The sequence below is a fragment of the Chiroxiphia lanceolata genome, chromosome 9, assembly GCF_009829145.1.
Source record: "Chiroxiphia lanceolata isolate bChiLan1 chromosome 9, bChiLan1.pri, whole genome shotgun sequence".
Classification (NCBI taxonomy): Eukaryota; Metazoa; Chordata; class Aves; order Passeriformes; family Pipridae; genus Chiroxiphia; species Chiroxiphia lanceolata.
This window is the reverse complement of record NC_045645.1, coordinates 16,947,667-16,963,291: the sequence shown is the minus strand read 5'-3', so window position 1 is coordinate 16,963,291 and position 15,625 is coordinate 16,947,667. Positions and strand designations below refer to the sequence as shown.

Genomic DNA, 15,625 nt, shown 5'->3' with positions numbered 1-15,625 from the left:
TTAAGTACTTTGTAAAATACACACTGTTTTATAAATTATTGTGCACATAAAGTGGGACAATTTAATATCTAAAAGATGCTTTTATATTCAAGCATGGTACATTGCATGAATTAAACATTGTTTAATATACCTTCACTTTTGCAACTGCTCGACTTTTTTGCTTCCACATATGGGTATTCTATTCCTATCAATTCATTATCTCAGTGATATGTAAAAAAATAAATTCAAAAAAGACAAAATAAAATATAGTGACCTACAGTTAAAGCAGCTACAATGCAATATGCTTAGATAAACAATGTCAATACTTGACTTTATACAATGTACTCACCTGTTCTCAGTTACTAGGGAAACAATGATCGTAAAATTGATCATAGTTTGGTTTCACAAGTTTCTAACATTGTAACTTGATTACAGTCCAGGATACAGATCAAACACCTGGAACAATGCAGCTGAGTAAAGAGACATGCTAGGAATAGACTTGCTTCCACTGTGTCCAAATTATTTTTTATTCACAAGTTAAACATAATGACCTCAATACTTCTCTACTTGCCTTTCCCAGTTTTGAAAACAAATGCCAGCGTGGTTTTGGACCTCTCAAAATGAGATTCTTAGAAAGCCCCAGAAGTTACAGATTCTTAAGCATCTTTTCCCAGACACGTTGGCACACAGTAGGTTTAAAAAACCCAAACAAATCAAACCCAGAAAACCCCAAACTCTTTTCCTGTTTAATTGTTTTATTTCCAAATCTATTCCTGACTTGATGATTCCTAGTAAATCGCTTTTCTACGCTTAATCTTAATCTTACCATATCTACAGCAGATGAGTACTAGTAACACTGACTTGTGAAAGTACACTGACCTAAACATACGCCTGAAAGCAGCAGAATATGTGATGAGGTTGGGAACAAATATGAAGAGCCAGAGGAACCTCAACTATTTGTTAACTTTTTAAAAACCCAAATAGCTCATCTCAGAAATACTGAGTTTTATGATGAATGAAATCTATTCAGTGTGTTAAGATGTTCAGATGGACAGAAGGTGGGAGAGAGTGAAATATGCACTTCTGTGGAATGTAGGCTGTAAGTGTGGTACACAAAATGGAATGAAACATGCTGAGATCTCAAGCCTCTAAACAACCAAGCATCTGTACAGCTTTTGCACTGATGCTGGTTTTGCACTTAGTAGTCTGTAATTATCCATATACACTTTGCAGTTTTTGGACTAAGCTCCCAGATACTGGTTAGCTGTGTTTGCTACCAGCCAGTTAAAGCACACTTTTACTTTTGGGGAGGAATTGGAAGAGAAGAACATGTACTGCTGTGGATGTGATTGTTCTAGTTTCTTTGTATTGTTTCACACAAAATTTTATAAGGCTATAGTTATTTTATATTTATACAACATTTGGGTTAATTGATGGTTGCAGTCTTCTTATCCCAAGTATTTATTTTAATTATTCACATTGTGTCAAAAGGAACCACCTGCCTTGATGCTAAACTTGCTAGCTTGGATTGCCTGTGAATTCTGAGAACTTTCTCATAGCCCACTGCCTAGAGAAACACTTCATGCATCATCTTCTTCTCAGTGACACATATTTCCTTCCTTCCCCAAAGAAGCTGTATCTTCTGCTTTCATAAATATGAAAGGAAAACATTTCAGAAAATACTGTACATTTTTGTCTTCGCTGTTAAGATCCTACTTCAGGTCAGAACTTAATTGCCAGACTAGATGAGTGTCACCGGGTGTCAAAATGCTTTTATATCTCAAAAAGTAACGTGAGAAATAATGAGGAGTAGTATGAACTGCCTTTGCATTTGATTCTTACACTATTAGGACACAAAACCAGGTCTCCAGTTCATCAGTGTACTGCCCATTATCAATTATCATATAAAAATAATTTGCCTCCTCTCTGAGTTAATCTCCTCTCCCCTCCAAATTTTCATGCCTCTGAGTAATTTTTAGTTTATTTCTGGTCACTGTAGAATATTATAGGACCACCAATGTTCTCCAGTACAACATTTCTTGATATGAAAGTAAATAAAATGCATGTCTATTTCCCCCAACTGACACAGACCTTCAATATGTGGGTCTTCGGGTAGGTTGTGGACCACTGCTGATCCAAGCAAATTACAACAGCTCAATTATTCAACTATTTCTGTTTTCTAAGACATAATTCATTCAAAAAGGTTTTTAAGGTCTTCATGGTTTTTAATCACTTTTAGGATTCTTCCTCCTTAAAAACCATTACACACTTAATGTAAGTCAGGCAAAAATATTGTCTGCTATGTCAGGTCTGACATGTTCAACAGCAATATAACAAAGGAAACTAGAATCTCTGGAATGAAACAATGCCTTTCTAGACAGCCTGTCTTACTGTTTAGTGTTACAAGGTTTTACATTCCATAATCTACATCAAGCAGCATAAGAGAGAAATGATTAGCTCTTCAAACAATACTGCTCTTTCATAGGGATTTTTTAAAATCAAAGCTTTTCTCTTATAGTGGTTTTTCTCTTATAGAGTTAAGGAATACAATATGGGCACAATTTATTTCAGTGCTAAAGAAGAAGAGGACACACCATTCAGCCTACGAGAGGTACCACTATGACTATCTGCATGGAACCAAATAAATGAATCCAGAATCCATGCTAAAAATTCTGCTGGTACAAAATACCTGAGGATCACATGCCAGGAAGCTGTAGTAGCCTTTCCAGGGATGCCCACCTCTACTTTTTTTTTTTGGGTTCAGAAACAAGCCAAATTAACACTGATTTGTGTCTTACAATGACGTTTCCTGTACGCCAAAACCACTGCTTATATGTCTATCCCCACTAATGCAGGCTGTTCTTTACAAAGTTAACTAAGAGAAAATTAAAACTCTGAATATAAAAGATGCAAATGTGTGTCAGTCATGTTTTTCTTTTAACAGATGGGTAATGTTTCATGATAAAAAAATGTTTGCATTGAATGTATTAAGATTAATTATTAATTAGTACGTATATTTTCATAGGGCTACAGCTTCAGGATTCAGTTGCAAAATGAACAGTTCAGTTTGCTCAGTGGATGAAGTTAACATACATTCAGTTTAAAGTTAAATTTAGGGAAGCTGTTAACAGTGTGAGTTACTGATGGCTCACTGGCAGCTTTAGTTCAGAGCTGTCTACATTACTGTAACTGTACTACTTATTCTGCACGATAACACGACTTCCAATGGACAAAGCTGTGTGCACCGGTTACAGAAGGAGGAAAAATATGACAATACAATAGAATTCTTCTAAACATAAACCTTTTAAAGAAACATCACTTTAAAACAGTACTCTCTCTGGGCCTTTTTTCCATCTGCTTTATCACAGTTGTGGCATAAAGTTCAATAGGACATGAACTCCCACCGACCAAGTCAGCTCCCCAATGAGTCAAGATGATGAAGCAGACTTCCAAAATCCAGCATGCCACCTTTCTCACTTACTCACATGAAAGGCAAAAACGAAGTGGCAAAGTACTTTCCCTACTATCATATTCTTAATTCACAAGTATATTTGGAATGTAATCTTGCCAACGGTGACTAAAACAGAAGATCCAAAATGATGTTCCACATCTCTACATTCTAACAACGTAGAGATGAACACTGTTAGAACACCACCACGAAGGACAATTTATAGCTGGTGACGCACTTTGCACACCAGCTCTGCATGGTTGCAGATGTCAGTCTGAATGCCCACACATACAGCTGCTGGGAACAGGCAGATTTCTATCTCTTGGAGGGATTTCCAAGACACTTAGCAGAAAGCCATGGCCTTGCTCTTCCCTTGCACTGGGCAACAAAACTGGCAGGTGCAGAGACAGCAGGTTTCTGAGCCAACCCTCCTAACTCTATGTAGCAGAAGTCCAGGAGACGGTGTGTGCTACAGCTCCACTCCTGCTAATGAAGCCAAGGACCAGCACTGTTAAGAGGAACTAATTATCCCGAACTCACCTCAGAGAGTTTGTGCTGGGCAAACACCAAAGTCACACAGCACATCCAAATCTCCCATTTAGAAGGCAACCAGAACGGAAAACCGACTGCAGCTGTATGGGCTGCAATGAAATCCAGGGGCACTTCTGCACAACAGCACTACACAACAGTAGGGCTTTTTTGTGCCAGGAGAAACATCTCCTTGCCAACTGCTAAGGTTTCTCCATCTGTTTTCTCCATGAACGATGGAGATATTAAATTATTTTAAAGTTGGCACTGATTAATATCCAATTAACAACCCTGAAATCCCTTACGATACTGTTCCATGTATGTTTCCTAAATATTACTGGAACATGCTAGGAAGAACTAAGATAATACTGATCATGTCCACAATCTGCCAAATGAGCAGCTTTGAGTTTGCTTAGAAAGTGCTGATGAGTAAGTAAGCTTAACAAAACTGCTTAGCAGAATTAAGAATTGTTTAACAGAAAACCTATTTGAGCTCACACTTACCAAATGACATCCTAAAATTAAGAGAGAAAAAGGGAAGAAGGTATTTTAAAATTTTTTTAACATGTTAATACAAACTTGCCTTTATTTTACACAGTAATATAACTCTGCAGATAGAGACAACACTATAACTGCATTCAAATGTTTTTATAAAAAGACTTTTTGGATTCTTGGTCCTGCAAGCTCTGTTTCAAAATGGTAAATAATTCTATTTCTAGCTTAATAATAATAAATGGTTTTTCTCAGCTGAAACCTGGAACCAAACTTCCATCATCAAATGTGCTAAATAAAAGATCATCCAGCTGACTTGCAGAGTGATTCTTTTTCCTACAGAAACCACACACAAGTCTGATTTACATCCTATGTATTTGTACATTAGATTTGTACATTTCAAACATTCAGACACTTTCAGATAAGAACACAGTAGTGATATCACAAAAATCTGAATTCCTCTTAAAATAATTTAGAAATGTTAGCCTTGAGCAATAGATGTGCTCTCGTGTGCAAAGAAGTAAAAACACATACTTGAACCCAAGATTCTCCAGTTCCTGAACTGTTATCTCCAAGAGAGTAAACCTCTAGAGTACATCTCCACATGACACATTTATCTAAAGTGGCTGCACTCATATAATGATGGCTTTTGTTTAGTGATCATGGTCATTTTGAGTTTGTTTAAATACTGCAGCCGAATGCTTATAAACTAATCCCAGAACATTTTGAAATGCTTCAAAGCTTTTAGCGGGGGAACCTCTTGCATGGGCTTTGTAGATGAAGCTGACCACAGTTCACTGGAACCAGACAGCTCAGATAAGTAAGATGAAAGCAGACATTTCCTGAAAATATCTTGAAAGCTTTCCATTAGTCTGTGCCAGGGGTATACACTAAAAACAGAAAGTGCCCATGCTTGTACAGCAACCAATCTTCACATTGCCTCCTCCATTCTTTCTTGCACTACAGTATTTGTATCTATTTATCTGCTTCATTTGCTTTCTTGCAACGTTCTTTGGGGGAAAAAGATGCAACTTCTGCATTCTGGTTTACAGTACATTATAAAGCAGCTATTACTAGAACAGAAAACTCTGTTTAACATATTAAAAATTGCTACAGGAAGAAATAGGAATCTACCAATGCCAAAATTACTACAAATTACAATAAATAAGAAATTTGATCTACAGATAATTTTTAAGAGTCACCCACTCCATGACAGGCATGAATGCAATTGTTTGAACATAATTCTCTGGCTGTCAAAGTGTACTCTAAGAAGGTCAATTCAGCATTGCTGAATGTGCTGGTCATAGGAGTGCCTCAGGCTACATTTTCAATAAAGGCTGAGACTGGCTGTTCATATTTTATACAACAATTTGATTGAATAAATCCAACTGCTCACTAGGAACATGAAATACTCCACTGCTGTGTCCTCCAACATTTTATACTTTGAGACATACGGTCACAACAGTCACACTGTCCCATTTCAGAGCAATGAATGGGAAGCCCAGCTTTCCTTAATAGTCAGTAGACTCAGGGGCACATAAGTACTTTTAACAGCTTGTCAAGGACCAGCAGACTATAGTGAGCCCAAGTTCTAATTTAAGCTCCAAAATTCAGCGTTATGACATCTTGCTGTATCCTACAAAGAGTTAATATGCACACTTGTGTGAAGAGAGGACAGCACTGTCATACCATAATACAAGTATGAAGCACTGATGACACTTGAATTCAATACAGCAGCAATTACAACAGTTATTCTGTCCAGCAGCTTATCACAAAAAGGGTCGGGGCACTCTGAGACTGCACTGTGGAGTTAAGTACACCAAGTCCCCAGCACGCTCTAGCCATACACGAGAAGGAAGTGGTGAGCCACAACACTGATGCACAAAATGGGGTGCAAGCAAAGTCCAACAGTTGCTACTTGAAACAAAACAACCCTGCCCCCTTCCATACAAAACAAAAAATACTTGAAGTCTTCTTAAGTTTTTTTGAGGTATACCTTGAAAGCCATGTTCACTCTGCCTTCTGTAATCTCTGTTCCCTGCACCTCGGGGTACTTGTGATATGGTCTGCCACCCACCTGGAAAGAGGAAGTATTATCCTCTTCCAGGGTGTAGTTTATGCTGTTTAGTATTGGGAGTAAAATGGTCGTTCTATGCCTGAAACCAGGAAAAGACCTGTGAATAAATACTGTCAAAACAGGACTGGAGCTTATAAAGACCCAGTCTGACTCAGGCCCCAAACAACTCCACGATATAAATGACATTACACGTGTTACGATGTGTGTAATCTCTCAGCAGAGCTAAAGGAGAAGACTTAACAGGGTGTACTTCTTTTTATGAGAAATATTAGTAACATATGACAGGTTCCTGGCTGACTGCAGGAGGAGAGGAAAGGCCACAACACGAGGATCTGTATGTGAGGGGTTGCCCAGGTCCTCAGTAGCTTTTCCCTGCACACTCTTGGCTTCCACTAAATACTGAAGTTTGACTAGAATTCCCAAATAATTAAGTGTTCTGCTTTAATCTTTCTGGAAATGATGCAACACGTGTCATCTTGTTAGAGGAATCTTATCACTTGTTCTAATCCACCTACATCCTCTCCTAAGAGGCACCTGAGAGAAGTTGTTCACAATCTCAAGATCATGAGCTTGCAAGAACCTTACAATAAGGGGAAGTCGACAGAGGTTCTATTAATTATTTCACTAAAATAATATTAGAAATAAAGTCTACTGTACTTTATCATCAAATACAATTCATTTGTTTAGGGGTAGACCCTTAGAAAGCAAAAGTAAAAAGAGACTTGGTCCTCTGCTTACACTGATTGTTACCAAGACTGCCTACTACTTGTATAACATTTTAAAGCATCTGTAAAACAATCATTAGTTATGTAAACATTTAGAGCTCATCATATGCAGAGACCAGCAACATACTTTAACTTCTGATCAAAAAGTCACCATTTCCTTAACTATACAGAAACTACTTGAAAAATTCATAAGATCTGTTTCACAAATTAACAATTCAACCATAAGAATATATAGTAAAAATGACAAAAGATTTGTTCTTATAGTTGATAAAAAATTTATGCCAAGGCATTCAAGTAAAGTTACTTTCTGTGTTCTGATTTAATGAATCATTTGAGCGGTATCTGGCTGGGTGACACAGATGTAAGGCTCGCTGAAGCCTGCTCTAATGCCTGCTGGTACAGTCTTCCTTGGGACAGTAAAGCCAGAACAATGTGTCAGACTGAAGTAATATCAAGGAAAGTAAGTGCAGTGCTGGGGATGCTCTGAGGCTGGCCCACAATACTTCTTGACCTGTGAATGTCTGTAAGCACTTCTCTGTCCTACAGGCTCCAGTGACCCAGGAAGCCCAAAAGAAGCAGCAGCAGTGCAGTAATAAACAGGCTCTGGAATAAAGATTTTTGCAGTCTTGTAATTTAAGCTCAAGACATACAAAGACTGCTTGATGATTTAACCCTACTGAAAGGCAGTGTCTGACACAGGTGGTGTGAAACCACCAGTGATTTCTTAAAAGGTGAACTAATGGTAAATATTTAATACAGACCTGCGTTTGTTTAACACACTGCAAAGTTTGTGTCTTTAACCTCAGAAATGTACCTGAATTTGCAAAATACAAATTAAGGAATTCGATGCACATGAATACTGCTTTTACAGATTATGCATTTGTATAGAAGTTTCCTCGAAGACACTGTAATAAAATCAGGCTTCTCATCAGGAAAATCCTTGTAAAGGGTTTAATTCTACAGTAAGTAAAACAAAGCCAACAAGGAACTGTGGCCTTGTAATATCATAATCTTGAGCAATAAAGCTAATCCTCACAAAACCAAAATACTGGCTCCCAGTATTCCTTGGGAGTTGCTAAAAAGGCTTTCCCCTCTAAAAGAAGTTTGCTAAAATATTTAAACAAACGTATTTAGAAGCACACCATGTCCTTATGGAAATAATTTGACTTTAATCATAGAAGTAAAACCTTTTAAGAAATTAGAAGTAAAATGAAAAATGAAAAGCTTGACAGTTATGCCAAATCCAAATAATACAATACACGTCATTTTGTCCTATCGTCAGAGAAGGGAAGAATGTCTCTCAGCAGCAAATGGAAGAGGGTGAATTACATTCCTTCATCCCATCAGCCCTCCTTAAAACCCTTTAAGGCTTAACTTTTCTTTTTTTTAACATAACATTCAGTTATTGTTAAAAAGTTATTGCCCATTCTTAACATTTGTTGCAAGTCGGACAATACTGTTTTGTCAAGAGAATTTAGTTCATTTTCACGAGAAAAATATTTCTCCTGATTCCACAGGTAATTTCAATAAATCTTATCTTCTTTTATCTGAAGATTAAATCTTGTTTCAATAGGCTAGTTAAGACAGTTGCATATAAGAATATTTGACATTGAAAGGTACTTACACAGACAACAAAACAATAGCAATTAGAGTCCATTCAGGCATTTTGTGAATAATATTTCTGTTCGTCAACCTGAAAAGTAATTAAAAAAAAAATCATTTCAGAGTAAAAGTAAACAGATTTTAACAGCTGAATTTTAAGTCTACCATTAATACACTGAGTTATAATGAAGCAATTACAGCTGTATCTGAGGCAATGCACCAACTTTCAGGCTTCTTTCATCCTGTAATGGAGGAACTGCAAAATTCCCAATGTCTCTTTTTTCTATATGAAAGTGGAATGGGAAAGACTGAAAAGAAGCTAATTCTTTTAATATGCTCACAAATAGTCCTGGCTGCTGTGAGTCCCACTGGGAAATTCTCCACAACTGCACGTGTGTTTCTGAAAAGACAGACCTTCTTACACTTAGTTTTCCTCCTGTTGGCTTCAGATCCAAATTTGCTGTGAGAGCTAATGTGGAAACAGACTGAATTTTATAAGATACCAACACCAATCCTCTGATGATTCTTGTTTTTAAAATGGAAACCCAGAATTCTAACTTATGCAATGGGAGTCGGAGGAAATATAAGAGCCATATAAATATAAATGAGGTGTGAATCAAGAACCTCATGGGTGTGCAACCAAAGTGCTGCTGCACTGAAACCAGCTGACCCCCTTGGCTGAACTGCCTAATAAAACAGATCTGCTCTAAGTTAAGTGCTAACCTGTCCTACAACAATTCACGTGTGAATTGCTATGGCTGAATTTAGGCATGACCCAAGACATGCAATTTCATGAAAAGTCACAGTTAAAAACACAGCAGTGGCTGGGCAGGCACCCAAAAGAGCCAGCAGATTTAATTTTATTCAGACAGATGGCACCATCCAACAGAAATAATGAGGGGCAAGTGCCTCCCAGTGTTTGCTTCCTTTTTGCTCTCAGTTTCCCTTCTGTGAAGCCTTGCACAAACTCAGATCCAGAACGAAGATACCCTGTTATTCATACTCACTCCTACAGGCACTGGTGAAGGTAAGAGCTTGTTTAAAATTAACTGTTTGGCAACAAATACAAATCCAGGGTTTTCTTCCCCAGTAAGACTACTTTTTAAAAAAACGTTTAATTACTTTGGGCAAGTATATAGTTACCAAAAAAAAAAAAAGAAAAAAAATTTACAAATTGAGAAAATAGAAGTATTTGTACTTATAACTGTTGAAATTCAAATTCTGTTAACTAATTCCCTAAAATTATGTTCAAAGTGGTCATTAAAAATGCAGTTATGAATAAGACCTTTTATATTTGCATTTATCTATTTGTAATGATCAAAATTATATTATCCTATTTTTCTCCTCAAATCTCCAAATCTTCAAACCAAACTAAGATTTTGAAGCAATGATTCCTCAAGTAGTGTCTAAACAGCCTGAGTTTTATTTAAATTATGAAAGGCAAACCAATGTTTTGCCCTACATAAGCAGGAATTGTCATATCTAACTAGAACCAACAGTTCTGGCAAATACAGATTATATTTGCTATTAAAAGATTAATGTTTAGCAATTACTATTGGAAATAGCTAATTGATCTGGCAACAAAGCTTGTACCTAGTAAAGTGTTAAGTGTTACATTTTTCTGGCTGTAGAGCAAGGGCCAAAACAAAGGCTGAACATCTTGACTCAACACTCATGACAGTGATAAACAGTACCAAGAAATGTCTGATGGAATCATCTTGACAGGCAATTCATATGTAACATTCCAGTTAATCTGCTATGATGAGACACAATGAAAGAGACAGCTCCAGGCCACTTGGGAAAACTCTGTCAAATAGAGAAAGCAGCTTTATTTCAATGCTCTACAAGGAGTTATTATTGATTAGAGCACAGGAAGGTGTCATTCTTGTCCACAAACTGAGAGATGCAGTTATTTGTGTCAATTAACTCTTATTCAATGTTAGTATTGATTGGCAAGGTCTGAACACTAGTCATTGCCATCAATATACTATTTATGAAGGAGGTAGTCAAAAGACACAGACAACCAGCAGGATACAGCAATATGGATCTGCTGCTGTCCTGCTGTCACCGGACTGGATGAACAGTCAGGCTTCCACAATGAGTAACCTTTCAGTACAACACCTGTCCTAAAACACTTGTGCAGCTGGAAAAAAAAGCCACATTTCAGGCAGATCAGAGTAAAGCTAGCAACCTACAGGTGTGAAGCCTTAAATAACAAGGAGCAGTGGAAGGGCAGTCGCTTTCAAAAACAAGCTGTGTGTCAACACCAAGGCCTCTGAAGAGCAAAGCTTTCAGAAAACAGGGAACTGCAGGGCCTCTGTAAGAATGGTTCATTAAATCTTTGCCTTGCCTCTAGCCAAAACTGTTACTTCAGAACAATCCATGAAAGAGAGGTCTCCAGACTTCTGTCATAAGCATATAATTTGGAAATCTTAAAACTGTACAAAACTTTTTGTATGTGATTTGAGTTTTGCAGTGGAGTATTTTCTGTTAAAGAGTTTGGCTAAATTCTCCCTCGTTTACCTAAAGAAAGAAAACAATACACAACTTTCCAAAATGGAATGTCTCTAATTTCTTGGCCTCTGCAGAGCAGCAGACGTAAGCCAGGAAACTCTGATATCCCAAATAGCTGTGTGGGTCGCTTAGTTGTTAGTTTGTGGGTCTTGTGGTTCACTCCAGCAAGACACACTGCAGCCAGACTTCAGTGCTCCCACCCCCCAGCAGGACCCACGCAGCAGTTTCAATACTCTATGAAGGAGCTCAGACTGAGCAGATGGACCCAAGTAGCAGAAGCTTACAGGATACAGGACTCAAGAGTGAGATGTATAAAAATTCCATCCCAAATGTCCTCCCAATAACTGACTAGCACCCAGCCTGCAAAGGAAGGGGATTTTAATATGGCAGTTGTAGTAATACAGAGGAGTTCAAGGTGAAAGTTACCAGTAAACAAAAACAGTAAACCCAAAAATTACAAAAAAGAGCATATACAGTTGGTTTTACTTCTTTTCTTTTAGTTGTCTTCCCATTTAATTGCCATCAACTGCAAATGATAGCCTGATTTGTAAACAGTGCCTGCTGTGGCAGCAGATTTAAGCACTGCCCAAGTGCCCTGTGCAAGAACTGGGAGAGGGACCACAACAAACTTGAAGTTATAGGAAAGAAACTCAGCAATGCTGGAGCTGACACCTTTTCCTCAGCTGGATTACATTTCCTGGAATTTCAAGGGAACAATTTGACTAAAGGAACACTGTGCAATGGGGATTAGAAGATGGACACCAACATTATTATGCAAAATATTTACTCCCCTAAAACCCATAAAATACAGATGAAAATCTATTTTCAATACGAAATATTATGCCTTAAAAAAACAACCACACATACACAAACATAATCATTTCTCCTCAGTTTAGATATAAGTAGCTAATTTTCTCTTGATCTTTTAACAAAGTGCCCTTACACACTCTGGAGAGTTATTTGACATCTCAGTTTTCGTAACAAAAGCTTACAGGCACTGAGGGACTTTGTTTGGGAAGAGCTCTAACCATTCTAAAATGTCTCTTGAGATCTCTCTAGTGTGTTTCTTAGCAGTGGTGATTGAATAAAATGCTGCCCAAAGGAGGCTGAACTGCAAGTGTTCCTTTAGAAACCAATGGAGCTGAAAATTGTTGTTGCTTAGTTCACCACATGCTCTTTTACCCTTCTTCAGCTCAGCTCTACTACAGCCATGTGTTTTATCTACTACCCTCTTTGGCAAGTTCTTCAGCCTGAAATATTTCCAGTACAAAAATCAGGAAAAGGCACGAGCATTTATCAGTGCTCCTCCGTAGTCACTAAGTATGTGAACAACATTAACAAAGAAATTTCTAAACCCTGTAAATACAAATGCCATTTAAAATTAATCCCAAGTCTCCCTGCCAAAACATTGAATCCAAAGCTTGAGAGAGCACTCATATTACATAAATTTAAACCTACATACAGAACTGGAGATTCAAATCTATGCCTTCATCTTAGCGAACTCTTGTGTATCAACAGACCTTTCCATATCAGTAATGTAAGAAAGAGAAAGGGCCCAAAGGTTTTTATTGCTTCCCTATTTCCTGTTTTTATTATTTCACTATTAGTGACAAAACTCAATTTTTTTGAGATAGATATATATATTATATAACTTGCCTTCAACCACCCCTCACTCCAAATTCTGAAATTCTAAGCAACTGATATGGAATCTTCACAGGAAGAGAGCCCCAAGACCTTGCTTCTATTACCTTCAACTTACTTCCTAACAAAAAAAGATATAAAAATAAACTCACAAAGCATTATCTAAGGGATCAGAAATAGATCAGGGGAGACTTTCAAAATATGATAAATTATTGCTACATGAGCTAAGTATTGGGATCAAAGCCCAAATAAATTAATTTGGTTCCACTCTTTAAATATGTTTCATATATATACATTTTAGAAGTCTATTTTGGCTTCAAGTCTTATTTTTATAAACTACTTCTAAAACTTTATATTCAGGCCACATTGTCTTTGAATAGCAAAAATTATTTAAAATAGAAGTTCTGCTTTTGAGAACCTCCAGGCCTTCTTACATAATCAATCATACAAAAGCAGACTGAAAGAGACCAAACGTAGTTTTTCCAGTTTTATCAATCCATAAGCTAAAGCGACTATTAAGAATTTAAACTGCAGAGCAACAAAACTGTTTTAAGACAGAAGATCTTATTCAAATAACAGATATCTATACAGTATATATATGTTGCTTCAGTATAACCAAAAATATCTTCCCTGGTTTCAGTGTTGCTGTTAAAACAAAAGGTTAATCAGGACTTAAAAGACTGCAATCATAGAATCAAGTTCAAACACTAATAATTCTTTTAAATAAAAGAGATCATCATCAGAGTCATCGGAAGGGAATAGAGAATTTTCCACAGTAAGAAATCCTGCATATAGACATCTGTGTTTTAGTGGCATCCTTCCAGCCCAGATTCCTTGTGGCAAATGCTGCATGAATGAGTTCTGGAAAATTCACATGTAACCTCACGCAGGTTGAGGATGTGAGAATGTTTCAAGAGTGACAGTGTACACACAGTCAGCAATTGCTGTTGTTGTTTTCCTGACAACACCTGAGGATGCAGGATATGATCTAGGTCCAAGTTATGAGAGTTGTGTTCCAAAGGAAACCCAAAAACATTCAGAGAAGTTACCACCATTCTGTTTTCCTCCTTTATCTCACTGTTTCCAAATACTGTCTTTAGCCCTACTGACTGAGGCAGAAGCTTCCTCTGTGATGGTAAAAATGCCCACTAAATCTACTTCCCTTTAAAATTAGGAACAAGACAGGTCAAACTGGACCTTCTTCCTGACTCTAGAAGTTACTGGTAACAATTATTAATCACATTAAAACCATTTAGCCCAGCTGCAGGGAGCCAGAGCAAAAGAAAGCGACAGATCTCAGAAACTCATGCTTAATAGGAGGTGACAAGGTAGCAGAACCTTTAAAAGACTCACCATCATCCTCCAGAGACCATTGGCCTAGTTTTTAAAAATCTACAAATACTCCTGGTGACCTAGTCACTGTCAGGAGCAGGGAAAGGGTTGACTTGTTAGTCCACAGGGAATGGGACATTACCTACATGAACACACAGCTAGAAAAGGGCAAATCTGCAAATCGTTCATCGGCATGTTTAATTAATCAATTAAGAAGAATCTCTAAATAAGGACCAATACTCACTGGAAAGTTTTGACAAGATTTTTCAGCTCTGCGTAAACATCACCTGGAGCGATCTGAAGAGGGCCCAAAACTGCAGGTAATCTAAGAGGCAAAAGACACCAGTCAATATGCATTTTCCTCTCTTTCTTATTTCTTCTCAAGTAGGACTTCTGCCAAAGCTTATCAAAGTTAGTAAAAAGAAAAGGAGTGACTTTTGTGCAGCAGATCAGGCCTGTAGTTTTCATTGTAGCTTCTGAGCGGTGTTTGGGCTGCCACCTTCACTTCACAACAGCTTGTTTTAAAAAATAAACTCTAGTTCAGAGTGAATGTGAAGAAGAAATTAAATACAGTTCTACCTACATTTTCTTATTCATTTCACATTTCAGTTCTGACAAGATATTCTTACAATTATGAGGATTAGAACTACAGGCCTTATAAATTTTTCAAAGGTTTATATTTACTTTGTTCAAAAATAACAATACAGAAGGAAACTACATGTCTGAGGCTCGCACACCTTTCTTAAAGGATTATGAGGTTTGAAAACATTGCTTCCTTCTCTGTAGATTTTTTTTACCAGTAACAGTATGCTTAATGTACAAGACAAATATTTGCACTCCTCCCAACCAACTTCAGGTTTTTCAGTTTAAAATTGAGCAGTTGGTACATGCAGACCATGCAAACTGACATCTGCAACTGTACCACAGGTGACCGTCACAGAAATAAATAAGTGCTTTTGGACAATATTGGGTTTAAGTTATGACTAAGGCCGCCTAGAAAAAGCCAGGCCCATCCTTGGACAGCGTGTTTGTTACTTAAAATGATGATGACATTTAACAAAGTAAAGGATACTTACACTTTTCTCAGTTTTTCAAGGACGATTCGCTTTCTAATCTGCATTTGTGCATTGGAATCAACAAGTGGGAAGGTGAGATCTTCGTGTTGATCATCCTGTGTTAGACAAAACACCTTAGCAGCTATAACCTAGTATTTAATTAAAGTCAATGCATCAAAACAGCCACAGATTATCAATAAATGTTTAAACATAAGATTACTCTTATCTCTGA

At 37.3% G+C, this 15,625-nt stretch overlaps 1 protein-coding gene across 4 annotated transcripts in view; it reads right to left on the bottom strand.

Moving 5' to 3' along the window:
- Positions 1–15,625, bottom strand: part of RPAP2 (RNA polymerase II associated protein 2) — a 32,955-nt gene that overhangs the window by 9,607 nt on the left and 7,723 nt on the right. For all 4 annotated transcript variants that reach the window (XM_032696940.1, XM_032696943.1, XM_032696944.1 and 1 more), the window contains 3 exons: positions 15,415–15,509; positions 14,583–14,663; positions 8,874–8,942 (listed from right to left, as the gene is read on the bottom strand). In XM_032696940.1, the coding sequence (XP_032552831.1) occupies positions 8,874–8,942; positions 14,583–14,663; positions 15,415–15,509 (245 nt within the window). The remainder of the gene's footprint in view (positions 1–8,873; positions 8,943–14,582; positions 14,664–15,414; positions 15,510–15,625) is intronic.